This window comes from Hevea brasiliensis, chromosome 3, assembly GCF_030052815.1.
Source record: "Hevea brasiliensis isolate MT/VB/25A 57/8 chromosome 3, ASM3005281v1, whole genome shotgun sequence".
Taxonomy (NCBI): domain Eukaryota; kingdom Viridiplantae; phylum Streptophyta; class Magnoliopsida; order Malpighiales; family Euphorbiaceae; genus Hevea; species Hevea brasiliensis.
In genome coordinates this window covers 23482238-23508630 of record NC_079495.1, presented here as the reverse complement: position 1 = coordinate 23508630, position 26393 = coordinate 23482238, and the positions used below count along the sequence as shown (strand labels likewise).

General features: G+C 32.0%; 2 protein-coding genes and 1 pseudogene across 2 annotated transcripts; all 3 read right to left on the bottom strand.

Annotated features, from left to right (window-relative positions):
• Positions 1–8081: 8081 nt before the first annotated feature.
• On the bottom strand, positions 8082–9522 carry LOC131178504 ((S)-hydroxynitrile lyase-like). The gene is made up of 3 exons (XM_058143464.1): positions 9148–9522; positions 8901–9029; positions 8082–8523 (listed from the first exon to the last, which is right to left on the bottom strand). Exons 1-3 carry the CDS (start codon positions 9505–9507, stop codon positions 8248–8250), a joined length of 765 nt encoding a protein of 254 aa, XP_057999447.1. The 5' UTR covers positions 9508–9522; the 3' UTR covers positions 8082–8247.
• A 6316-nt stretch (positions 9523–15838) lies between these two features.
• On the bottom strand, positions 15839–17284 carry LOC131178503 ((S)-hydroxynitrile lyase-like; annotated as a pseudogene).
• Positions 17285–23623: 6339 nt separating this feature from the next.
• Positions 23624–25064, bottom strand: LOC131178502 ((S)-hydroxynitrile lyase-like). The gene is made up of 3 exons (XM_058143463.1): positions 24690–25064; positions 24443–24571; positions 23624–24065 (listed from the first exon to the last, which is right to left on the bottom strand). The coding sequence occupies exons 1-3, from the start codon at positions 25047–25049 to the stop codon at positions 23790–23792; spliced, it is 765 nt and encodes a 254-aa protein (XP_057999446.1). The 5' UTR covers positions 25050–25064; the 3' UTR covers positions 23624–23789.
• Positions 25065–26393: the final 1329 nt, after the last annotated feature.

The following is a 26393-nucleotide window of genomic DNA, read 5'->3' as shown; positions in this document are numbered from 1 at the left end:
TCATATTCTCTTTTATCATATCATTCGCAACTATTTATGAGATCTAAAAATGAAGTGTCATCTATTGCATTCATATTGAAATTCATAGATAATAAATTATAAGTTTTCATTTCAAGTCCAAAATAAAATACATCATAAACTAGTAATTACATAATGACTAGACATAATGAACCAAAATACTAGGCTACACATGGGCCCTATCAAAATACAAAAGACTGATGAGGTGACTCTGATCGGTGGCAGATCTGGTCGAAACTCTGTCCGAATACTACTGTGGCGTTCTTGATCTTGATACCTACGATGGAAAACCAACGCGCTAAGCATAACGCTTAGTGGTGCATAATTTATAATAATAATAATTAAACAATTGAAATAATATTTACAAATCATAAATTCTGGGTCTTTTACATTTTTTTACACTTTGGAATCAATTAAAATTATTGGGGTCTTTCCTGTTTACTTATTGTATATTCAGTATTAATTAATTATTATCAATGCCCAAGAATCCTATAACAAATTATAAAAGCTGGATACACGGGAGTATACGGGTTAGACAGCCATATGTCTACCCTGTATACATCTGTCAGGCACGAGGCCAGCTGTCGGGCACGGACCCGCTGTCAGGCTTGTAAAGCCAGAAATAAAGTAGGCACAATGGCCAGTAAGTAGGCATATAGCCTGTAGAACAATCATATCAGACATATATTGTCAGTTCATGATTTGCTCTATAAGCAGTACTGCTATCTGTGGTCCCTAATTGGTATACCAATTTATCCAAACTAAATAAATAAGTCTAGGTATACTATGGGCAATTAAACATTTTTAATTATTTTAGCACTATTCACTGTTACTATTTTCTAGTACTGTTCATTGGTACCATTAATTTCATATTAATGGGACATTAGTCCCAATTTACATATTCATATCATTTTTAATATTTAATTATCCTTATGAGTATTTTAATTATTATATATAGCATTTTTCCCATGAACCTTTCTTTAGGTTCATGTTGATGTGTTATCTTTATTTAGGAATTTGACTAGGTTAGGATGTCTATTTAGTCACACTTCCTTCATAACAATTGTTCCTCTATGTTTAAACTTGAATTTCAGTTTTTGAATCACTGAATTTGGAGTTATAGAACTCAAGTTATGGTCAAAATACCATAACTGGTCCCTTTGCCTCTAAGCTGTCCACAATTTACAATTTCTAGTCAATAAACTTTGACCAGTCATTTGATCATTTTATGGTCATTTTTAGACTTACGTTCCTTCACAAGATATGTTCCTCTATGTCTTAGGGACTCCCAGGTACAATTTCATAATTTTTCAAGCTTGGTATAGTGAGTTGTGGTCAATGTATTAACCTGGACTCTCAGTCCTATAAGGGCAAAAATCAACTTCAGGGCAGTATGTTTGACCCTCTTTTTAGGGTCTTTACACTTAGAATTTGGCAAAGGTGTCTAAATCAATATTGTATCCCTAAGTATCATGTTTCTACATCATATTGGCAAATCTCAAATGGAATTTCCTAGTGGGAGTTATGGCCAAATGAACACACAGGTATCAAATGGTATTCTGGGTTCAACTTAACATTTTCTAGATTTCAATTCCTAACTTTGGCTAATATTTTCCCTAGGATGCAATGGTTTCTAGAGCTTGGTCAAAACATAAAAATTGTTGTGCTATGTCTTATAAAACTTTTGGCACTAGTTTCACTCAATTTGCAGCTTTGGAGACCAAGTTATAGCATTTTTGCCAAAACTGGTCAAGCATACCAAAGGAACAGTATTTTGGTCATTTTCTGGGTTGGCAGTTTCAGTGACCCAACTTGTGCTAATAATTTGAATTGGTTAAAGGCAAAACTGGGTTAAGTGGTCTTCATGAAAAGTGTAGCCCTATGTCTAAACTTTCCATGGGTAAAATTTTAGGTCATTTGGACCAGTATAGAGAGTTATGACCAAATGAACACGTACTGTTCATTTGGTCATTTTCTGGGTTGGCAGTTTCAGTGACCCAACTTGTGCTAACAATTTGAATTTGTTAAAGGCAAAACTGGGTTAAGTGGTCTTCATGAAAAGTGTAGCCCTATGTCTAAACTTTCCATGGTTAAAATTTTAGGTTATTTGGACCAGTATAGAGAGAGTTATGACCAAATGAACACGTACTGTTCATTTGGTCATTTTCTGGGTTGGCAGTTTCAGTGACCCAACTTGTGCTAACAATTTGAATTTGTTAAAGGCAAAACTGGGTTAAGTGGTCTTCATGAAAAGTGTAGCCCTATGTCTAAACTTTCCATGGTTAAAATTTTAGGTTATTTGGACCAGTATAGAGAGTTATGACCAAATGAACACGTACTGTTCATTTGGTCATTTTCTGGGTTGGGTTGCAGGGAAATCCGAATTTGGACAGTATTTAGGTCAAGTTTTGGACAGAATTTGGGCATGGTTTCTTCATGGAAAATGGGCTATTTTGGGTCTAGTTTCACCTCCAATTGGCCTCATACCAATTGGGGTCACACAATTTTATTTATGGCCTAAAATGTACACTGCCCTCAACAAACACAACCTGCAGAAAATTGACACTTCCAAAACTCAACCTCCTCCAACTTCCTTACTTCAATTTGCATGCAATACACTTCTATAAGCAACAATCTCATCCCAATAGATCAATTTCAACATTTTACACAAAGTCCTCAACATTTACACAAACCCTAGTTTTCAAAGTTTCAAATTTACACAAACACTACACAATCAAACACCCAAACATTTCAACTAATTACACATTCTCATAGAACCATTTTTCATCACTTAAAAGCAATAAATTTCAAGTTCCATGGCTGCCAAAAATTCAAGGGTTCTTTCCTCTAGATTTTCTTTTGTTTTAATGGTATTTATGCTTAGCTAAACATGCTATTCATGTTTAATAAATTGAAGAAGAGCGATTAGTGCACTAACCTCTTGTGACCCACTTCAAACTTTAATCTTTCTTCTTCTAATGGGTATCTAAAGCTTCCTTATGGTGTGGGCTAAATTTTTTGTGAAGGGGTCTATGGGTTTTGGGGAGGAGAAAGCTTGGAAAATCAAGCTTTAAGAAGAACAAAAATGGAGGGAGGGAGACACTAAGGGAGACGGCAAGGAGGGAGAGAGAAGAGGAAGAAGAAGAGGGTTGGTGGGTTTTGTCTCTTGTGGGTATTTATATATATATATATATATTTATGTGTACTTTATTGTTTTTAAATTTCATAAATCTATTTCCTTTCCTTTCTTTTCTTTCCTTTTCTTTTCTTTTCTTTTCTTCTTCTTTCTCTTCTCATTTTTCAATTTCAAATTCATAAAATTAATTTATGTTAATTATTCTATTTCCAAATTTTAATTTGACATTTAAGTCAAAATTCACATCTAGGGGTGAAATGACCAAAATGCCTTTCATGGTGCATATCGGGTTATTTTTATTATTTTTGTACCAAATAAATAAATTCTCTAAATTTTATTTTATTTCTCAAAATTTTTCCTATATTTTTTTAATATTTATTTCATTAATTTATGCCTCCTCACTATAGTTTAAGTGTAGTTCCAGACATTTTTATTGTCCGTACAGACATTAGTCATCAGAACAGTAAAACGTACGGACTACCTTTGGTGAGGACGTTACATGGACGGCCTTGGTTAGATTTGAATCGGAGGTAAGTTATAGTCCAGCCTTTTTCAATTGTTTTTAAAGTTTAAAGGACTTAATCATTTGTCTCCAAAATAGTAAAAGAGTTTATTTGATATATTTTAAAATATAAAAGATTATTTTATCATTTTTATAATTTAATGGGCTTATTTGGGTAAAAAAAAAAAAATTAAAGGCTCATTTGACTGATGGACCAAACTTTAAAGGTCTGAATAAGCCTTTTGTGCAAGTGCGCCCGCGCAAGCACACACACACATATATTATCTTTTTTACATACTTTACATATTGTCTATTCTCATACGCACTCCTGATTTAATTTTCTTTATATGTAATTCTAGAAAAAAAATTACTTGCTAATTAATTAATAAATCTTAAAACTAATTGAAATTTTTCTTCAAAGTAAGTGTAATTGTAACAGCCCGATCCTTCTCCAGTTAGTATTGTCCGCTTTGGCCCATGGGCCTCACGGATTTGTCCCTTGGGAGGTTTCATTCCCAAAAGCGCTGACCCGGTGAGGAAGGCTCCACATATATGGCCCAAATCTTTTCTTCCCGTTTAGATGTGGGACACGAAGTTTTCACCCGGTCGTAGCTGGTTGAACAAGCACGTCCCAACCCCATCCACAGGTCGTGACAAGCCCACCAACCACGCACAGTGCGTCCTCGCACCACACACCGTACTAGAGGGGTCCACTCGATACCAAATTGTAACCCAATCCTTCTCCAGTTAGTATTGTCCGCTTTGGCCCATGGGCCTCACGGTTGTCCCTTGGGAGGTTTCATTCCCAAAGCGCTTTGGGAATGAAAACTCCATTCTGATAATAATTAAAAAAAGATTAAGAAAATTAAAGTAAATATCTAAATTTAAAAAGAAAAACTATGTAAACATTTAAAAAATGCTTCATTACATTCTAGTTGAATATAGTAAAGTAAACAACATGCATATTTATATATCAATAATATATTTTATTTTATCTAAGCAAGATATGAAATATCCATTACAATACTTTTTCTGATACTTTTTCTGATCCATTAAAATGGCTGCCTCAGGACAGCTGGACAGGTGTAAGCTTATACCAAGTCCATGCACCATAGCATACGGTATGAAGAAGAACAAAATGAGAGACTGCCATTTTTCTGATACTATATCTAACTCTTTACTCTGCTTTTCTCTACGCGGGTTGCTTGCATGTGTAGCTATATATAAAGGAAAATTCTTATAGCTTTTGTGAATATTACAGGGTAAATTATATAAACGGTAACTTAATTTTAGGATATGTAACAATAAGGCACCTAAACTTTAATCTGTAATACGAAATCCTCTGATCTCCAATTTAAGTAACATAAACCCCTCTTCATGAACTTCGGTAGCTGGTTTTATGTTATTTATGCTAATGTGACATTTATCAAACTAAAAAATTATATTTTCATTGACTGATAGCATCAAGTAAATAAACTATAGGTTACTAAAATGTCAATATGTGCAATTTTAATTGTCGTGACTACGGGTAGATAGAAAACAAAATTAAATTTTTTTCCCTCTATAAGTGTCGAATCAACGGACAAAAAATATAATTTTAACATGACAACTGCGTTGTCGGCAAAAATAAACTAAAACTGGCTACTGAAAGTCACATAAAGTTTTCTATTACTTAAATTAAAGATTAAAGAGTTCTGTGTTACAAATTGAAGTTTAGGTACCTTACAGTTACATACTCCTAAATTGAGATATCGTCTGTGTAATTTATCTGAACATTACGTTGTAATATTTTCAATTTCATTTTGTCATTCTTATCTTATTTTAAAAAAAATTATCAAATTTGATTATCATCGGTTGGATTTTAAAGTAATAATTATTCAAAATTTTCATTTGTATGAATTTTATTCTTTATATATTTTTTTTTGTTACAAAGAACGTGCTAACTGGTGGGTCTTAATTTTAATATTTTAATTTTTTTTAATTAATTAGTTGGTATCCCACCCCCCATCCCGTACATATGGATAAGACTAATTCACGCTTGAGCCAAGAATGATATTCAGGTAAAACCTCCCAATAAAAATGATTCTAGGATTTAAACTCTTAACCTTTATGATAAAATCTATTTTAGATCAGCTCAATGCCAATGATTCAACCGCTTGTTGTATTATTTTAATTATTTATACATAGTTCTTTTTTCAATTTTTATATCAAAATCACTTTTTTTTTTCTTCAAAAATTTTTTAAACAGAATTTGGTTGATTTTACTTGTGAAATGTGACAGCCTTCATCCTGTCTTTTTTCGCTTGTTATCGGGATTCTTCTTGGTAGATTCATCTTGTACCCTTCTTCTTTTCTTCTAAAAATAGTATTTTGAGCACTTGTCAACGGAACATTTTTACAGTAGTTTTTTAAAATGGAATTTTTTTTTAACAATTCTATTTATCAATTCCTTCATACTTTTAACAGGTTTTGCTTAAAAAAAAAAAGAAAAAAAGAGGCAAACTCAATTGAAAAAGACAGTTAGGCTTGATAGCAATGAGAACCACACCATACTTGTACATGTTCAGGACGATGTCAACATCATATCCCAAATAACTAAAGAAAATGTAGGCCATGCAACTAGTTGGTTCTCCACAGCAATGAGAACCACACCATACTTTTAATAGGCAATGCAACTAGTTGGTTCTCCATCCAGATCAATTTATTGCATGCCAACAATATGTAGCTAAGCACATTCAAATTGTGATGAAAATACATGTTTTTAGAACCTAACTAATTATTCAGGAATTAACTCGGCATACGTACTTAAAAATAAAATAATTATATTAATTAGGTCCTCACAATTTGGTTCAGTAGTAACATAAGTGTATTAAATTTTTTGAAATCAAATAAACTCTTTAAATTAAAAAAAAAATAAACCTTTTAAATTTTAAAAAATTAAATTAAATAAACTCTTTGGGACAAATAAGCCCCTCAAAATGAAAAAATATATCAAAAATGATTTTGCTTCCAATTAACATCTTTTCTTCATGTTCTACCTAATCTCCATGTAACTAACTTCCTTTTGGTGATATCTATGAGTTTACGTGCTTTTGGCGATATCTATTAGTTTATGTCGCTTGCTCACCTCCATACTCAAAAGGTCAAAACTTTGCTTTTCGATAGAATAATCAAAATTAGATCATATTAGATCATAATTAGGTTGATGACGGTAATTTTGACAAAGGCGACGAACACATAGAGACACTTTTTGAAATGTTTGACAAGAAATAACTTATTAATCCATTCTAAAATGCAGGAGATATCCACTAGGATATTGGAGTTCCAATACACAGAATATGTGATGAGGACCCCGTGCACCAGAAAATCATCATGCATGGCCTTGGTTATATTCTAGTTGGAGGCAAGTTATAGTCCTATTTTTTATTTTTTAGTTGCTTTTAAAGGTTAAAGGACTTAATCATTTGTCTCCAAAATAGTAAAAGACCTTATTTGATATATTTTTAAAATGAAGGACTTATTTGATATATTTTGTTCAATAGATGTGAAGCACATCTTGCGCACCAGCCCCTAAACCTACTCTATTTTTGTTGGCTGCTGCCTAATATGGGCGTTCTTGTTACAGTCGTGTCAACACTGTAGGAAATATTAACCAAGGAAGGAAAGGAGCGAAAAGAAGATGAAGTTCAGGCCATTGAGAACTGAAATTTTCAGAAGAGGAGCTCAAAGGAAAGAGATTATTAGATTTCTTGATATTGCATTAGGTAAGCTTGCCAACCTGAAATACTTGGCTTTAAAGTGATGGGAAAGTAGGATTTCCATTTTTATCATAATGGGTGCCAGAGTTTTCAAGTGTTCCTGCAATGAATGAAAACTTGCCTCTTCATGAGAAGCTAGTTAACAAGTTTTGTGCCCAACTTGCAGCAACATCTAACAAATGACCGATTCGCTGGCAATGTTGGAGCACTGTAGATTGAATGATCATGTAGCTTTCTTCTAATTGTTAGCTATGTTCCATTTGTTTTGGGTCTTTGGCGGTGTCCTCATGTGAGGATGTATTAGGGAATGCTTATTTGTATGGTTGTAGTTTAGATATCTGCCATTGCCTTATTTCCATTTTCTTTAATAGAACTTTCATCGTTTATAACCAAAAAAAAAAAAAAAAAAAAATTAAATGGTAATTATTCTTTCAAAAAATATTTTTCTTCATTATTTTCTATGAGGCATGATAGCAACACATTATATATGGTTCGTAATTCATAAATGAAAAAAAAAAACATGGAGGAATATGCAGAATACAAAGAAACAAAGTTTAATCGATGCCTTATATTTAATTGAGAGTAATAAAGTTAAAACAAAGCATAAACAACATAAAAACAATTATTTTGGGGAAACAAACATTACGTCTGATAGACCATAATACAATAAAATACAAACAACTTTTCTTTTTATTGAATTAAATATAATATTTGATTGCATTACATAAATTATGGTATACCAAATAATCTTTTTCACGTGAAAACGTGAGATAATTTATTTATAGTTGCACCCATACATAATAATAAATGATTCAAAGGCAAACATGATGCATTTATGTATCAGCCACCTCATTGAGAATCTGAGCTAGCTCATTAGTCTTTGAAAGCATCAACTTTTGATCTCCACCTTCGATCTTATAAACCTTGTCTGGTTTGTAGTTTTCTATCTGCCAACTGTGAAAGTATGGTTTAAATATTTCGTCTGAGTCGGTATACACATAAATTCTCTTAATCGATCCGTATCCCTCCTTAGTGAATTTTTCCCGTTTAGCTAAAATACTTTGAAATAATGATCCCTTCCTTAGCAACATCGTTGCCAGCTTACAATCCTTGAAGGAAAAAAAGGAAAACATATCAATGAAAATTTGTATCAGAATAAATTAAGATTAAAGCAACTCTTTCTCAAAAAGTTTTTGCTTATATTAGGAGAAATTATTCTATGTAACCGTTGTACATACAACTATGATGAGATTCACATGAAATCTACCAAAATCAATGGCTATAACAAAATCGTTATACATGCAATGGTTGTAAACTAAAATTTCCTACATTAGGATGTTTTTGCACCCCGCCAATAAACGCTACCAATATGTGTTTATCTGTAGAACTTACAAAGATGGATCAAATTTAGGTCAGTTTTTCCCATTCAAAAAATAATTGGTGCACAACATCATATAACTGAAATTAACCCTAATAGAAGATATACCTCGTGAGTGCAAGCCGTAAATACATTCTCACTTAAAAACTTGAAGCCCATTTTCCATCCAGTTATAGTCTCGGCCTTGTTAACGTACGTAAAAGGTACGGTGTCCTTTTTGGGAATGGCCATCATATGCTGTGTAATAACATGAGAGAAACAAAGCAAGCAAAAAATTAATTTTCTTTAATAATTTTGATTTGAAGACGAACAAATTAGAGCAGATATTGAGAGAAATTAGGTTATGTCTACGAACCTTATCCAAAGCATAAGATGGGCTGTGATCAGTGTCCGGCATTACTGCATTGACGAAAACAACAGCTGCAATCTTTTCTGGGTATTTATCAGCAGCAATAGCAACATTAATGCCTCCACAGCTCTCTCCTACCAATATCACCTTTTCTCCTTCTGGGAGTGATGCCATGAACGTCAATAAGGGTTCAGAGTACTCATCAAAGGATCCAATCTGCTCAATTTGCCTTGGGTCAATACCACTGGCTGCAAGGTCCAATGCAGTGACCTTGTGGCCAGCTGCCTCAAGGACAGGTGTGAGCTTATACCAAGTCCATGCACCATGGCATACGGTATGAATAAGAACAAAATGAGAGATTGCCATTTTTCCGAGAATATATCTAACTCTTTACTATGCTTTTCTCTATGCAGGTTGCCTTGCATGTGTAGCCATTTATAGAGGAAAATTCTTATAGCTTTTGTGAATATTATGGGGTAAATGATACAAACGGTTCCTCAACTTTAGGGTATGTAAAAGTAAGATAGGTAAACTTCAATTTGTAACAGAAATCTCACCCTACCCCTCCTCCCCCCAGCAAGAACCTCAGTAGATAGTTTTTATGTTATTTATGCTGACGTGACATTTATCAAATTAAAAAAAAATTTATTTTCATTAACCTATAGTTTCAAGGAAACAAATTATAGGTTACTAAAATGTCAATATGTGCAATTTTAATTGTTGTAGCTATGGGTAGATAGAGAACATAATTAATTTTTTTTTCCCGATAAGTATAAAATTAATAGAGAGAAAATATAACTTTTAATATGACAAGTGTCTTATCAGCAAAAATAACCTAGAAATTGGCAACTAAATATCATGGGAGTTTTCTGTTACTTAAAATAGAGATCAAAGGGTTTCGTATTGCAAATTAAAGTTTAAGTACCTTACTGTTACACATTCCTAGGTTTAAGTTTCTAGGAAAATTTTTTTCATCAGTGGCATTCCACAATACATATGGATGAGACTAATTTACGCTCGACCCGAAAATGGTATTCAGGTAAAGCCTCCCAATAAAAATGATTCCAGTATTTAAACTCCTAACCTTATAGATAAAATTTATCGAAGATAAGCTATACGCCAATGATTCAACCGCTTATCGGTATTATTTTAATTATTTATAAAGAGTTCTTTTATCAATTTTTATATCAAAATCACTTTTTTTTTGTTCAAAAATTTTTTTTAACAGCATTTGATTGATTTTCTTCGTGAAAAATGATAGCCTTCGTCCTGTCTTTTTAGGCTTGTTATGAGGATTCTTCTTGGCAGAATCATCTTCTATCCTTCTTTTCTTAATAAATTTGTTCTAAAAATAGAATTTGAGCACTTGTTAACATAACCTTTTTATTACAGTATTTAAAAAAGGATTTTTTTTTTTTTTAACAATTCTATTCATCAATTCCTTTATACTTTTAATAGGTTTGGCTTATCAAAAAAAAAAAAAAAGGCAAACTCATTTGAAAAAGACAAATGGACCAAATTATTTGCCCTAATAAGTGCAACCAATTAGGCATGAAAGCATTGAGAACCATACCATATTTGTATATGTTCAGGACGATGTCAACATCATATCCCAATTAACTAAAGAAAGTGTCGGCAATTGTGATGAAAATACATGTTTTTCAGGCTTAACTAATTATTTAGGAATCAACTCGGCATAGCTACTTAAAATAAAATAAAATAAAATAAACATACTAGTTAGGTCCTTACAATTTGGTTCAATAGTTACATATGTATATTAAATTTTTTAAAATCAAATAGACTCTTTAAATTAAAAAAATTAAAATAAACCTTTTAAATTATAAAAATTAAATTAAATAAAATCTTAGGGACAAATAAGCCCTTCAAAATTAAACAAGATATCAAATAAGATTTTGCTTCCAATTGACATCTTTTCTTCATGTTCTACCTAATCTCTATGTAACTAACTTCCTTTTGGTGATGTCTATGAGTTTACATTCTTTTGGTGATATTTATGTGTTTGCGTCGCTTGCTCGCCTCCATAATCAAAAGGCCAAAACTTTGCTTTTACAGAATAATCAAACTTAGATCACATATCATAATTAAGTTGATGACGGTAACTATGACAAAGACGATAAATCTGAAGAGACAGTTTTGCAATATTTGACAAGAAACAACTTATTAATTTATTCTAGAATATAGCAGATATCCACCAAGATATTGCAATTCGAATCTGAAGGATATGTAATAAAGACCACGTGCACCAGAAAATCATCTTGTACGGCCTTGGTTAGATTTGAATCGGAGGTAAGTTATAGTCCAGCCTTTTCAATTGTTTTTAAAGTTTAAAGGACTTAATCATTTGTCTCCAAAATAGTAAAAGAGTTTATTTGATATATTTTAAAATATAAAAGATTATTTTATCATTTTTATAATTTAATGGGCTTATTTGGGTAAAAAAAAATTAAAGGCTCATTTGGTGATGGACTAAACTTTAAAGGTCTAAATAAGCCTTTTTGTGCAAGTCTTGTGTGCATAAGCACACACACACATATATTATCTTTTTTACATACTTTACATATTGTCTATTCTCATACGCACTCCTGATTTAATTTTCTTTATATGTAATTCTAGAAAAAAAATTACTTGCTAATTAATTAATAAATCTTAAAACTAATTGAAATTTTTCTTCAAAGTAAGTGTAATTGTAACAGCCCGATCCTTCTCCAGTTAGTATTGTCCGCTTTGGCCCATGGGCCTCACGGATTTGTCCCTTGGGAGGTTTCATTCCCAAAGCGCTGACCAGGTGAGAAGGCTCCCACATATATGGCCCAAATCTTTTCTTCCGTTTAGATGTGGGACACGAAGTTTTCACCCGGTCGTAGCTGGTTGAACAAGCACGTCCCAACCCCATCCCAGGTCGTGACAAGCCCACCGCACAGTGCGTCCTCGCACCACACACCGTACTAGAGGGGGTCCAGCTCTGATACCAAATTGTAACAGCCCAATCCTTCTCCAGTTAGTATTGTCCGCTTTGGCCCATGGGCCTCACGGATTTGTCCCTTGGGAGGTTTCATTCCCAAAAGCGCGCTTTTTTAATTACAGTAATAATTAAAAAAAGATTAAGAAAATTAAAGTAAATATCTAAATTTAAAAAGAAAAACTATGTAAACATTTAAAAAATGCTTCATTACATTCTAGTTGAATATAGTAAAGTAAACAACATGCATATTTATATATCAATAATATATTTTATTTTATCTAAGCAAGATATGAAATATCCATTACAATACTTTTTCTGATACTTTTTCTGATCCATTAAAATGGCTGCCTCAGGACAGCTGGACAGGTGTAAGCTTATACCAAGTCCATGCACCATAGCATACGGTATGAAGAAGAACAAAATGAGAGACTGCCATTTTTCTGATACTATATCTAACTCTTTACTCTGCTTTTCTCTACGCGGGTTGCTTGCATGTGTAGCTATATATAAAGGAAAATTCTTATAGCTTTTGTGAATATTACAGGGTAAATTGTATAAACGGTACCTTAATTTTAGGATATGTAACAATAAGGCACCTAAACTTTAATCATGTCTGAAATCCTCTGATCTCAATTTAAGTAACATAAACCCCTCTTCATGAACGTCGGTAGCTGGTTTTATGTTATTTATGCTAATGTGACATTTATCAAACTAAAAAATTATATTTTCATTGACTGATAGCATCAAGTAAATAAACTATAGGTTACTAAAATGTCAATATGTGCAATTTTAATTGTCGTGACTACGGGTAGATAGAAAACAAAATTAAATTTTTTTCCCTCTATAAGTGTCCAATCAACGGACAAAAAATATAATTTTAACATGACAACTGCGTTGTCGGCAAAAATAAACTAAAAGCGCTCTTGAAAGTCACGAAAGTTTTCTATTACTTAAATTAAAGATTAAAGAGTTACGTATTTACAAATTGAAGTTTAGGTACCTTACGATTACATACTCCTAAATTGAGATATAAATGCATGTAATTTATCTGAACATTACGTTGTAATATTTTCAATTTCATTTTGTCATTCTTATCTTATTTTAAAAAAAATTATCAAATTTGATTATCATCGGTTGGATTTTAAAGTAATAATTATTCAAAATTTTCATTTGTATGAATTTTATTCTTTATATATTTTTTTTTGTTACAAAGAACGTGCTAACTGGTGGGTCTTAATTTTAATATTTTAATTTTTTTTAATTAATTAGTTGGTATCCCACCCCCCATCCCGTACATATGGATAAGACTAATTCACGCTTGAGCCAAGAATGATATTCAGGTAAAACCTCCCAATAAAAATGATTCTAGGATTTAAACTCTTAACCTTTATGATAAAATCTATTTTAGATCAGCTCAATGCCAATGATTCAACCGCTTGTTGTATTATTTTAATTATTTATAAATAGTTCTTTTTTCAATTTTTATATCAAAATCACTTTTTTTTTTCTTCAAAACTTTTTTTAAACAGAATTTGGTTGATTTTATTTGTGAAATGTGACAGCCTTCATCCTGTCTTTTTTCGCTTGTTATCGGGATTCTTCTTGGTAGATTCATCTTGTACCCTTCTTCTTTTCTTCTAAAAATAGTATTTTGAGCACTTGTCAACGGAACATTTTTACAGTAGTTTGTTAAAATGGAATTTTTTTTTAACAATTCTATTTATCAATTCCTTCATACTTTTAACAGGTTTTGCTTAAAAAAAAAAGAAAAAAAGAGGCAAACTCAATTGAAAAAGACAGTTAGGCTTGATAGCAATGAGAACCACACCATACTTGTACATGTTCAGGACGATGTCAACATCATATCCCAAATAACTAAAGAAAATGTAGGCCATGCAACTAGTTGGTTCTCCACAGCAATGAGAACCACACCATACTTTTAATAGGCAATGCAACTAGTTGGTTCTCCATCCAGATCAATTTATTGCATGCCAACAATATGTAGCTAAGCACATTCAAATTGTGATGAAAATACATGTTTTTAGAACCTAACTAATTATTCAGGAATCAACTCGGCATACGTACTTAAAAATAAAATAAAATAAAATAAATATATTAATTAGGTCCTCACAACTTGGTTCAGTAGTAACATAAGTGTATTAAATTTTTTGAAATCAAATAAACTCTTTAAATTAAAAAAAAAATAAACCTTTTAAATTTTAAAAAATTAAATTAAATAAACTCTTTGGGACAAATAAGCCCCTCAAAATGAAAAAATATATCAAAAATGATTTTGCTTCCAATTAACATCTTTTCTTCATGTTCTACCTAATCTCCATGTAACTAACTTCCTTTTGGTGATATCTATGAGTTTACATGCTTTTGGCGATATCTATTAGTTTATGTCGCTTGCACACCTCCATACTCAAAAGGTCAAAACTTTGCTTTTCGATAGAATAATCAAAATTAGATCATATTAGATCATAATTAGGTTGATGACGGTAATTTTGACATTGGCGACGAACACATAGAGACACTTTTTGAAATGTTTGACAAGAAATAACTTATTAATCCATTCTAAAATGCAGGAGATATCCACTAGGATATTGGAGTTCCAATACACAGAATATGTGATGAGGAACCCGTGCACCAGAAAATCATCATGCATGGCCTTGGTTATATTCTAGTTGGAGGCAAGTTATAGTCCTTTTTTTTTTTTTAGTTGCTTTTAAAGGTTAAAGGACTTAATCATTTGTCTCCAAAATAGTAAAAGACCTTGTTTGATATATTTTTAAAATGAAGGACTTATTTGATATATTTTGTTCAATAGATGTGAAGCACATCTTGCGCACCAGCCCCTAAACCTACTCTATTTTTGTTGGCTGCTGCATAATATGGGCGTTCTTGTTACAGTCGTGTCAACACTGTAGGAAATATTAACCAAGGAAGGAGAGGAGCGAAAAGAAGATGAAGTTCAGGCCATTGAGAACTGAAATTTTCAGAAGAGGAGCTCAAAGGAAAGAGATTATTAGATTTCTTGATATTGCATTAGGTAAGCTTGCCAACCTGAAATACTTGGCTTTAAAGTGATGGGAAAGTAGGATTTCCATTTTTATCATAATGGGTGCCAGAGTTTTCAAGTGTTCCTGCAATGAATGAAAACTTGCCTCTTCATGAGAAGCTAGTTAACAAGTTTTGTGCCCAACTTGCAGCAACATCTAACAAATGACCGATTCGCTGGCAATGTTGGAGCACTGTAGATTGAATGATCATGTAGCTTTCTTCTAATTGTTAGCTATGTTCCATTTGTTTTGGGTCTTTGGCGGTGTCCTCATGTGAGGATGTATTAGGGAATGCTTATTTGTATGGTTGTAGTTTAGATATCTGCCATTGCCTTATTTCCATTTTCTTTAATAGAACTTTCATCGTTTATAACCAAAAAAAAAAAAAAAAAAAAATTAAATGGTAATTATTCTTTCAAAAAATATTTTTCTTCATTATTTTCTATGAGGCATGATAGCAACACATTATATATGGTTCGTAATTCATAAATGAAAAAAAAAAAACATGGAGGAATATGCAGAATACAAAGAAACAAAGTTTAATCGATGCCTTATATTTAATTGAGAGTAATAAAGTTAAAACAAAGCATAAACAACATAAAAACAATTATTTTGGGGAAACAAACATTACGTCTGATAGACCATAATACAATAAAATACAAACAACTTTTCTTTTTATTGAATTAAATATAATATTTGATTGCATTACATAAATTATGGTATACCAAATAATCTTTTTCACGTGAAAACGTGAGATAATTTATTTATAGTTGCACCCATACATAATAATAAATGATTCAAAGGCAAACATGATGCATTTATGTATCAGCCACCTCATTGAGAATCTGAGCTAGCTCATTAGTCTTTGAAAGCATCAACTTTTGATCTCCACCTTCGATCTTATAAACCTTGTCTGGTTTGTAGTTTTCTATCTGCCAACTGTGAAAGTATGGTTTAAATATTTAAATGAGTCGGTATACACATAAATTCTCTTAATCGATCCGTATCCCTCCTTAGTGAATTTTTCCCGTTTAGCTAAAATACTTTGAAATAATGATCCCTTCCTTAGCAACATCGTTGCCAGCTTACAATCCTTGAAGGAAAAAAAGGAAAACATATCAATGAAAATTTGTATCAGAATAAATTAAGATTAAAGCAACTCTTTCTCAAAAAGTTTTTGCTTATATTAGGAGAAATTATTCTATGTAACCGTTGTACATACAACTATGATGAGATTCACATGAAATCTACCAAAATCAATGGCTATAACAAAATCGTTATACATGCAATGGTTGTAAACTAAAATTTCCTACATTAGGATGTTTTTGCACCCCGCCAATAAACGCTACCAATATGTGTTTATCTGTAGAACTTACAAAGATGGATCAAATTTAGGTCAGTTTTTCCCATTCAAAAAATAATTGGTGCACAACATCATATAACTGAAATTAACCCTAATAGAAGATATACCTCTGGAGTGCAAGCCGTAAATACATTCTCACTTAAAAACTTGAAGCCCATTTTCCATCCAGTTATAGTCTCGGCCTTGTTAACGTACGTAAAAGGTACGGTGTCCTTTTTGGGAATGGCCATCATATGCTGTGTAATAACATGAGAGAAACAAAGCAAGCAAAAAATTAATTTTCTTTAATAATTTTGATTTGAAGACGAACAAATTAGAGCAGATATTGAGAGAAATTAGGTTATGTCTACGAACCTTATCCAAAGCATAAGATGGGCTGTGATCAGTGTCCGGCATTACTGCATTGACGAAAACAACAGCTGCAATCTTTTCTGGGTATTTATCAGCAGCAATAGCAACATTAATGCCTCCACAGCTCTCTCCTACCAATATCACCTTTTCTCCTTCTGGGAGTGATGCCATGAACGTCAATAAGGGTTCAGAGTACTCATCAAAGGATCCAATCTGCTCAATTTGCCTTGGGTCAATACCACTGGCTGCAAGGTCCAATGCAGTGACCTTGTGGCCAGCTGCCTCAAGGACAGGTGTGAGCTTATACCAAGTCCATGCACCATGGCATACGGTATGAATAAGAACAAAATGAGAGATTGCCATTTTTCCGAGAATATATCTAACTCTTTACTATGCTTTTCTCTATGCAGGTTGCCTTGCATGTGTAGCCATTTATAGAGGAAAATTCTTATAGCTTTTGTGAATATTATGGGGTAAATGATACAAACGGTTCCTCAACTTTAGGGTATGTAAAAGTAAGATAGGTAAACTTCAATTTGTAACAGAAATCTCACCCTACCCCTCCTCCCCCCAGCAAGAACCTCAGTAGATAGTTTTTATGTTATTTATGCTGACGTGACATTTATCAAATTAAAAAAAAAATTATTTTCATTAACCTATAGTTTCAAGGAAACAAATTATAGGTTACTAAAATGTCAATATGTGCAATTTTAATTGTTGTAGCTATGGGTAGATAGAGAACATAATTAATTTTTTTTTCCCGATAAGTATAAAATTAATAGAGAGAAAATATAACTTTTAATATGACAAGTGTCTTATCAGCAAAAATAACCTAGAAATTGGCAACTAAATATCATGGGAGTTTTCTGTTACTTAAAATAGAGATCAAAGGGTTTCGTATTGCAAATTGAAGTTTAAGTACCTTACTGTTACACATTCCTAGGTTTAAGTTTCTAGGAAAATTTTTTTCATCAGTGGCATTCCACAATACATATGGATGAGACTAATTTACGCTCGACCCGAAAATGGTATTCAGGTAAAGCCTCCCAATAAAAATGATTCCAGTATTTAAACTCCTAACCTTATAGATAAAATTTATCGAAGATAAGCTATACGCCAATGATTCAACCGCTTATCGGTATTATTTTAATTATTTATAAAGAGTTCTTTTATCAATTTTTATATCAAAATCACTTTTTTTTTGTTCAAAAATTTTTTTTAACAGCATTTGATTGATTTTCTTCGTGAAAAATGATAGCCTTCGTCCTGTCTTTTTAGGCTTGTTATGAGGATTCTTCTTGGCAGAATCATCTTCTATCCTTCTTTTCTTAATAAATTTGTTCTAAAAATAGAATTTGAGCACTTGTTAACATAACCTTTTTATTACAGTATTTAAAAAAGGATTTTTTTTTTTTTTAACAATTCTATTCATCAATTCCTTTATACTTTTAATAGGTTTGGCTTATCAAAAAAAAAAAAAAAAAAGGCAAACTCATTTGAAAAAGACAAATGGACCAAATTATTTGCCCTAATAAGTGCAACCAATTAGGCATGAAAGCATTGAGAACCATACCATATTTGTATATGTTCAGGACGATGTCAACATCATATCCCAATTAACTAAAGAAAGTGTCGGCAATTGTGATGAAAATACATGTTTTTCAGGCTTAACTAATTATTTAGGAATCAACTCGGCATAGCTACTTAAAATAAAATAAAATAAAATAAACATACTAGTTAGGTCCTTACAATTTGGTTCAATAGTTACATATGTATATTAAATTTTTTAAAATCAAATAGACTCTTTAAATTAAAAAAATTAAAATAAACCTTTTAAATTATAAAAATTAAATTAAATAAAATCTTAGGGACAAATAAGCCCTTCAAAATTAAACAAGATATCAAATAAGATTTTGCTTCCAATTGACATCTTTTCTTCATGTTCTACCTAATCTCTATGTAACTAACTTCCTTTTGGTGATGTCTATGAGTTTACATTCTTTTGGTGATATTTATGTGTTTGCGTCGCTTGCTCGCCTCCATAATCAAAAGGCCAAAACTTTGCTTTTTACAGAATAATCAAACTTAGATCACATATCATAATTAAGTTGATGACGGTAACTATGACAAAGACGATAAATCTGAAGAGACAGTTTTTGCAATATTTGACAAGAAACAACTTATTAATTTATTCTAGAATATAGCAGATATCCACCAAGATATTGCAATTCGAATACGAAGGATATGTAATAAAGACCACGTGCACCAGAAAATCATCTTGTACGGCCTTGGTTAGATTTGAATCGGAGGTAAGTTATAGTCCAGCCTTTTTCAATTGTTTTTAAAGTTTAAAGGACTTAATCATTTGTCTCCAAAATAGTAAAAGAGTTTATTTGATATATTTTAAAATATAAAAGATTATTTTATCATTTTTATAATTTAATGGGCTTATTTGGGTAAAAAAAAAAAAAATTAAAGGCTCATTTGACTGATGGACTAAACTTTAAAGGTCTAAATAAGCCTTTTGTGCAAGTGCGCGCGCGCAAGCACACACACACATATATTATCTTTTTTACATACTTTACATATTGTCTATTCTCATACGCACTCCTGATTTAATTTTCTTTATATGTAATTCTAGAAAAAAAATTACTTGCTAATTAATTAATAAATCTTAAAACTAATTGAAATTTTTCTTCAAAGTAAGTGTAATTGTAACAGCCCGATCCTTCTCCAGTTAGTATTGTCCGCTTTGGCCCATGGGCCTCACGGATTTGTCCCTTGGGAGGTTTCATTCCCAAAAGCGCGCTGACCAGGTGAGGAAGGCTCCCACATATATGGCCCAAATCTTTTCTTCCCGTTTCCGATGTGGGACACGAAGTTTTCACCCCAGTGCGTAGCTGGTTGAACAAGCACGTCCCAACCCCATCCCTGGGTCGTGACAAGCCCACCAGCTTCTGCCTGGTGCGTCCTCGCACCACACACCGTACTAGAGGGGGTCCAGCTCTGATACCAAATTGTAACAGCCCAATCCTTCTCCAGTTAGTATTGTCCGCTTTGGCCCATGGGCCTCACGGATTTGTCCCTTGGGAGGTTTCATTCCCAAAAGCGCGCTTTTTTAATTACAGTAATAATTAAAAAAAGATTAAGAAAATTAAAGTAAATATCTAAATTTAAAAAGAAAAACTATGTAAACATTTAAAAAATGCTTCATTACATTCTAGTTGAATATAGTAAAGTAAACAACATGCATATTTATATATCAATAATATATTTTATTTTATCTAAGCAAGATATGAAATATCCATTACAATACTTTTTCTGATACTTTTTCTGATCCATTAAAATGGCTGCCTCAGGACAGCTGGACAGGTGTAAGCTTATACCAAGTCCATGCACCATAGCATACGGTATGAAGAAGAACAAAATGAGAGACTGCCATTTTTCTGATACTATATCTAACTCTTTACTCTGCTTTTCTCTACGCGGGTTGCTTGCATGTGTAGCTATATATAAAGGAAAATTCTTATAGCTTTTGTGAATATTACAGGGTAAATTGTATAAACGGTACCTTAATTTTAGGATATGTAACAATAAGGCACCTAAACTTTAATCTGTAATACGAAATCCTCTGATCTCCAATTTAAGTAACATAAACCCCTCTTCATGAACTTCGGTAGCTGGTTTTATGTTATTTATGCTAATGTGACATTTATCAAACTAAAAAATTATATTTTCATTGACTGATAGCATCAAGTAAATAAACTATAGGTTACTAAAATGTCAATATGTGCAATTTTAATTGTCGTGACTACGGGTAGATAGAAAACAAAATTAAATTTTTTTCCCTCTATAAGTGTCCAATCAACGGACAAAAAATATAATTTTAACATGACAACTGCGTTGTCGGCAAAAATAAACTAAAACTGGCTACTGAAAGTCACAGAAAGTTTTCTATTACTTAAATTAAAGATTAAAGAGTTCTGTGTTACAAATTGAAGTTTAGGTACCTTACAGTTACATACTCCTAAATTGAGATATCGTCTGTGTAATTTATCTGAACATTACGTTGTAATATTTTCAATTTCATTTTGTCATTCTTATCTTATTTTAAAAAAAATTATCAAATTTGATTATCATCGGTTGGATTTTAAAGTAATAATTATTCAAAATTTTCATTTGTATGAATTTTATTCTTTATATATTTTTTTTTGTTACAAAGAACGTGCTAACTGGTGGGTCTTAATTTTAATATTTTAATTTTTTTTAATTAATTAGTTGGTATCCCACCCCCCAACCCGTACATATGGATAAGACTAATTCACGCTTGAGCCAAGAATGATATTCAGGTAAAACCTCCCAATAAAAATGATTCTAGGATTTAAACTCTTAACCTTTATGATAAAATCTATTTTAGATCAGCTCAATGCCAATGATTCAACCGCTTGTTGTATTATTTTAATTATTTATAAATAGTTCTTTTTTCAATTTTTATATCAAAATCACTTTTTTTTTTCTTCAAAACTTTTTTTAAACAGAATTTGGTTGATTTTATTTGTGAAATGTGACAGCCTTCATCCTGTCTTTTTTCGCTTGTTATCGGGATTCTTCTTGGTAGATTCATCTTGTACCCTTCTTCTTTTCTTCTAAAAATAGTATTTTGAGCACTTGTCAACGGAACATTTTTACAGTAGTTTGTTAAAATGGAATTTTTTTTTAACAATTCTATTTATCAATTCCTTCATACTTTTAACAGGTTTTGCTTAAAAAAAAAAGAAAAAAAGAGGCAAACTCAATTGAAAAAGACAGTTAGGCTTGATAGCAATGAGAACCACACCATACTTGTACATGTTCAGGACGATGTCAACATCATATCCCAAATAACTAAAGAAAATGTAGGCCATGCAACTAGTTGGTTCTCCACAGCAATGAGAACCACACCATACTTTTAATAGGCAATGCAACTAGTTGGTTCTCCATCCAGATCAATTTATTGCATGCCAACAATATGTAGCTAAGCACATTCAAATTGTGATGAAAATACATGTTTTTAGAACCTAACTAATTATTCAGGAATCAACTCGGCATACGTACTTAAAAATAAAATAAAATAAAATAAATATATTAATTAGGTCCTCACAACTTGGTTCAGTAGTAACATAAGTGTATTAAATTTTTTGAAATCAAATAAACTCTTTAAATTAAAAAAAAAATAAACCTTTTAAATTTTAAAAAATTAAATTAAATAAACTCTTTGGGACAAATAAGCCCCTCAAAATGAAAAAATATATCAAAAATGATTTTGCTTCCAATTAACATCTTTTCTTCATGTTCTACCTAATCTCCATGTAACTAACTTCCTTTTGGTGATATCTATGAGTTTACATGCTTTTGGCGATATCTATTAGTTTATGTCGCTTGCACACCTCCATACTCAAAAGGTCAAAACTTTGCTTTTCGATAGAATAATCAAAATTAGATCATATTAGATCATAATTAGGTTGATGACGGTAATTTTGACATTGGCGACGAACACATAGAGACACTTTTTGAAATGTTTGACAAGAAATAACTTATTAATCCATTCTAAAATGCAGGAGATATCCACTAGGATATTGGAGTTCCAATACACAGAATATGTGATGAGGAACCCGTGCACCAGAAAATCATCATGCATGGCCTTGGTTATATTCTAGTTGGAGGCAAGTTATAGTCCTTTTTTTTTTTTTTTAGTTGCTTTTAAAGGTTAAAGGACTTAATCATTTGTCTCCAAAATAGTAAAAGACCTTGTTTGATATATTTTTAAAATGAAGGACTTATTTGATATATTTTGTTCAATAGATGTGAAGCACATCTTGCGCACCAGCCCCTAAACCTACTCTATTTTTGTTGGCTGCTGCATAATATGGGCGTTCTTGTTACAGTCGTGTCAACACTGTAGGAAATATTAACCAAGGAAGGAGAGGAGCGAAAAGAAGATGAAGTTCAGGCCATTGAGAACTGAAATTTTCAGAAGAGGAGCTCAAAGGAAAGAGATTATTAGATTTCTTGATATTGCATTAGGTAAGCTTGCCAACCTGAAATACTTGGCTTTAAAGTGATGGGAAAGTAGGATTTCCATTTTTATCATAATGGGTGCCAGAGTTTTCAAGTGTTCCTGCAATGAATGAAAACTTGCCTCTTCATGAGAAGCTAGTTAACAAGTTTTGTGCCCAACTTGCAGCAACATCTAACAAATGACCGATTCGCTGGCAATGTTGGAGCACTGTAGATTGAATGATCATGTAGCTTTCTTCTAATTGTTAGCTATGTTCCATTTGTTTTGGGTCTTTGGCGGTGTCCTCATGTGAGGATGTATTAGGGAATGCTTATTTGTATGGTTGTAGTTTAGATATCTGCCATTGCCTTATTTCCATTTTCTTTAATAGAACTTTCATCGTTTATAACCAAAAAAAAAAAAAAAAAAAAATTAAATGGTAATTATTCTTTCAAAAAATATTTTTCTTCATTATTTTCTATGAGGCATGATAGCAACACATTATATATGGTTCGTAATTCATAAATGAAAAAAAAAACATGGAGGAATATGCAGAATACAAAGAAACAAAGTTTAATCGATGCCTTATATTTAATTGAGATTAATAAAGTTAAAACAAAGCATAAACAACATAAAAACAATTATTTTTGTTAAACAAACATTACGTCTGATAGACCATAATACAATAAAATACAAACAACTTTTCTTTTTATTGAATTAAATATAATATTTGATTGCATTACATAAATTATGGTATACCAAATAATCTTTTTCACGTGAAAACGTGAGATAATTTATTTATAGTTGCACCCATACATAATAATAAATGATTCAAAGGCAAACATGATGCATTTATGTATCAGCCACCTCATTGAGAATCTGAGCTAGCTCATTAGTCTTTGAAAGCATCAACTTTTGATCTCCACCTTCGATCTTATAAACCTTGTCTGGTTTGTAGTTTTCTATCTGCCAACTGTGAAAGTATGGTTTAAATATTTCGTCTGAGTCGGTATACACATAAATTCTCTTAATCGATCCGTATCCCTCCTTAGTGAATTTTTCCCGTTTAGCTAAAATACTTTGAAATAATGATCCCTTCCTTAGCAACATCGTTGCCAGCTTACAATCCTTGAAGGAAAAAAAGGAAAACATATCAATGAAAATTTGTATCAGAATAAATTAAGATTAAAGCAACTCTTTCTCAAAAAGTTTTTGCTTATATTAGGAGAAATTATTCTATGTAACCGTTGTACATACAACTATGATGAGATTCACATGAAATCTACCAAAATCAATGGCTATAACAAAATCGTTATACATGCAATGGTTGTAAACTAAAATTTCCTACATTAGGATGTTTTTGCACCCCGCCAATAAACGCTACCAATATGTGTTTATCTGTAGAACTTACAAAGATGGATCAAATTTAGGTCAGTTTTTCCCATTCAAAAAATAATTGGTGCACAACATCATATAACTGAAATTAACCCTAATAGAAGATATACCTCGGGAGTGCAAGCCGTAAATACATTCTCACTTAAAAACTTGAAGCCCATTTTCCATCCAGTTATAGTCTCGGCCTTGTTAACGTACGTAAAAGGTACGGTGTCCTTTTTGGGAATGGCCATCATATGCTGTGTAATAACATGAGAGAAACAAAGCAAGCAAAAAATTAATTTTCTTTAATAATTTTGATTTGAAGACGAACAAATTAGAGCAGATATTGAGAGAAATTAGGTTATGTCTACGAACCTTATCCAAAGCATAAGATGGGCTGTGATCAGTGTCCGGCATTACTGCATTGACGAAAACAACAGCTGCAATCTTTTCTGGGTATTTATCAGCAGCAATAGCAACATTAATGCCTCCACAGCTCTCTCCTACCAATATCACCTTTTCTCCTTCTGGGAGTGATGCCATGAACGTCAATAAGGGTTCAGAGTACTCATCAAAGGATCCAATCTGCTCAATTTGCCTTGGGTCAATACCACTGGCTGCAAGGTCCAATGCAGTGACCTTGTGGCCAGCTGCCTCAAGGACAGGTGTGAGCTTATACCAAGTCCATGCACCATGGCATACGGTATGAATAAGAACAAAATGAGAGATTGCCATTTTCCGAGAATATATCTAACTCTTTACTATGCTTTTCTCTATGCAGGTTGCCTTGCATGTGTAGCCATTTATAGAGGAAAATTCTTATAGCTTTTGTGAATATTATGGGGTAAATGATACAAACGGTTCCTCAACTTTAGGGTATGTAAAAGTAAGATAGGTAAACTTCAATTTGTAACAGAAATCTCACCCTACCCCTCCTCCCCCCAGCAAGAACCTCAGTAGATAGTTTTTATGTTATTTATGCTGACGTGACATTTATCAAATTAAAAAAAAAATTATTTTCATTAACCTATAGTTTCAAGGAAACAAATTATAGGTTACTAAAATGTCAATATGTGCAATTTTAATTGTTGTAGCTATGGGTAGATAGAGAACATAATTAATTTTTTTTCCCGATAAGTATAAAATTAATAGAGAGAAAATATAACTTTTAATATGACAAGTGTCTTATCAGCAAAAATAACCTAGAAATTGGCAACTAAATATCATGGGAGTTTTCTGTTACTTAAAATAGAGATCAAAGGGTTTCGTATTGCAAATTAAAGTTTAAGTACCTTACTGTTACACATTCCTAGGTTTAAGTTTCTAGGAAAATTTTTTTCATCGGTGGCATTCCACAATACATATGGATGAGACTAATTTACGCTCGACCCGAAAATGGTATTCAGGTAAAGCCTCCCAATAAAAATGATTCCAGTATTTAAACTCCTAACCTTATAGATAAAATTTATCGAAGATAAGCTATACGCCAATGATTCAACCGCTTATCGGTATTATTTTAATTATTTATAAAGAGTTCTTTTATCAATTTTTATATCAAAATCACTTTTTTTTTGTTCAAAATTTTTTTTTTTAACAGCATTTGATTGATTTTCTTCGTGAAAAATGATAGCCTTCGTCCTGTCTTTTTAGGCTTGTTATGAGGATTCTTCTTGGCAGAATCATCTTCTATCCTTCTTTTCTTAATAAATTTGTTCTAAAAATAGAATTTGAGCACTTGTTAACATAACCTTTTTATTACAGTATTTAAAAAAGGATTTTTTTTTTTTTTAACAATTCTATTCATCAATTCCTTTATACTTTTAATAGGTTTGGCTTATCAAAAAAAAAAAAAAAAAGGCAAACTCATTTGAAAAAGACAAATGGACCAAATTATTTGCCCTAATAAGTGCAACCAATTAGGCATGAAAGCATTGAGAACCATACCATATTTGTATATGTTCAGGACGATGTCAACATCATATCCCAATTAACTAAAGAAAGTGTCGGCAATTGTGATGAAAATACATGTTTTTCAGGCTTAACTAATTATTTAGGAATCAACTCGGCATAGCTACTTAA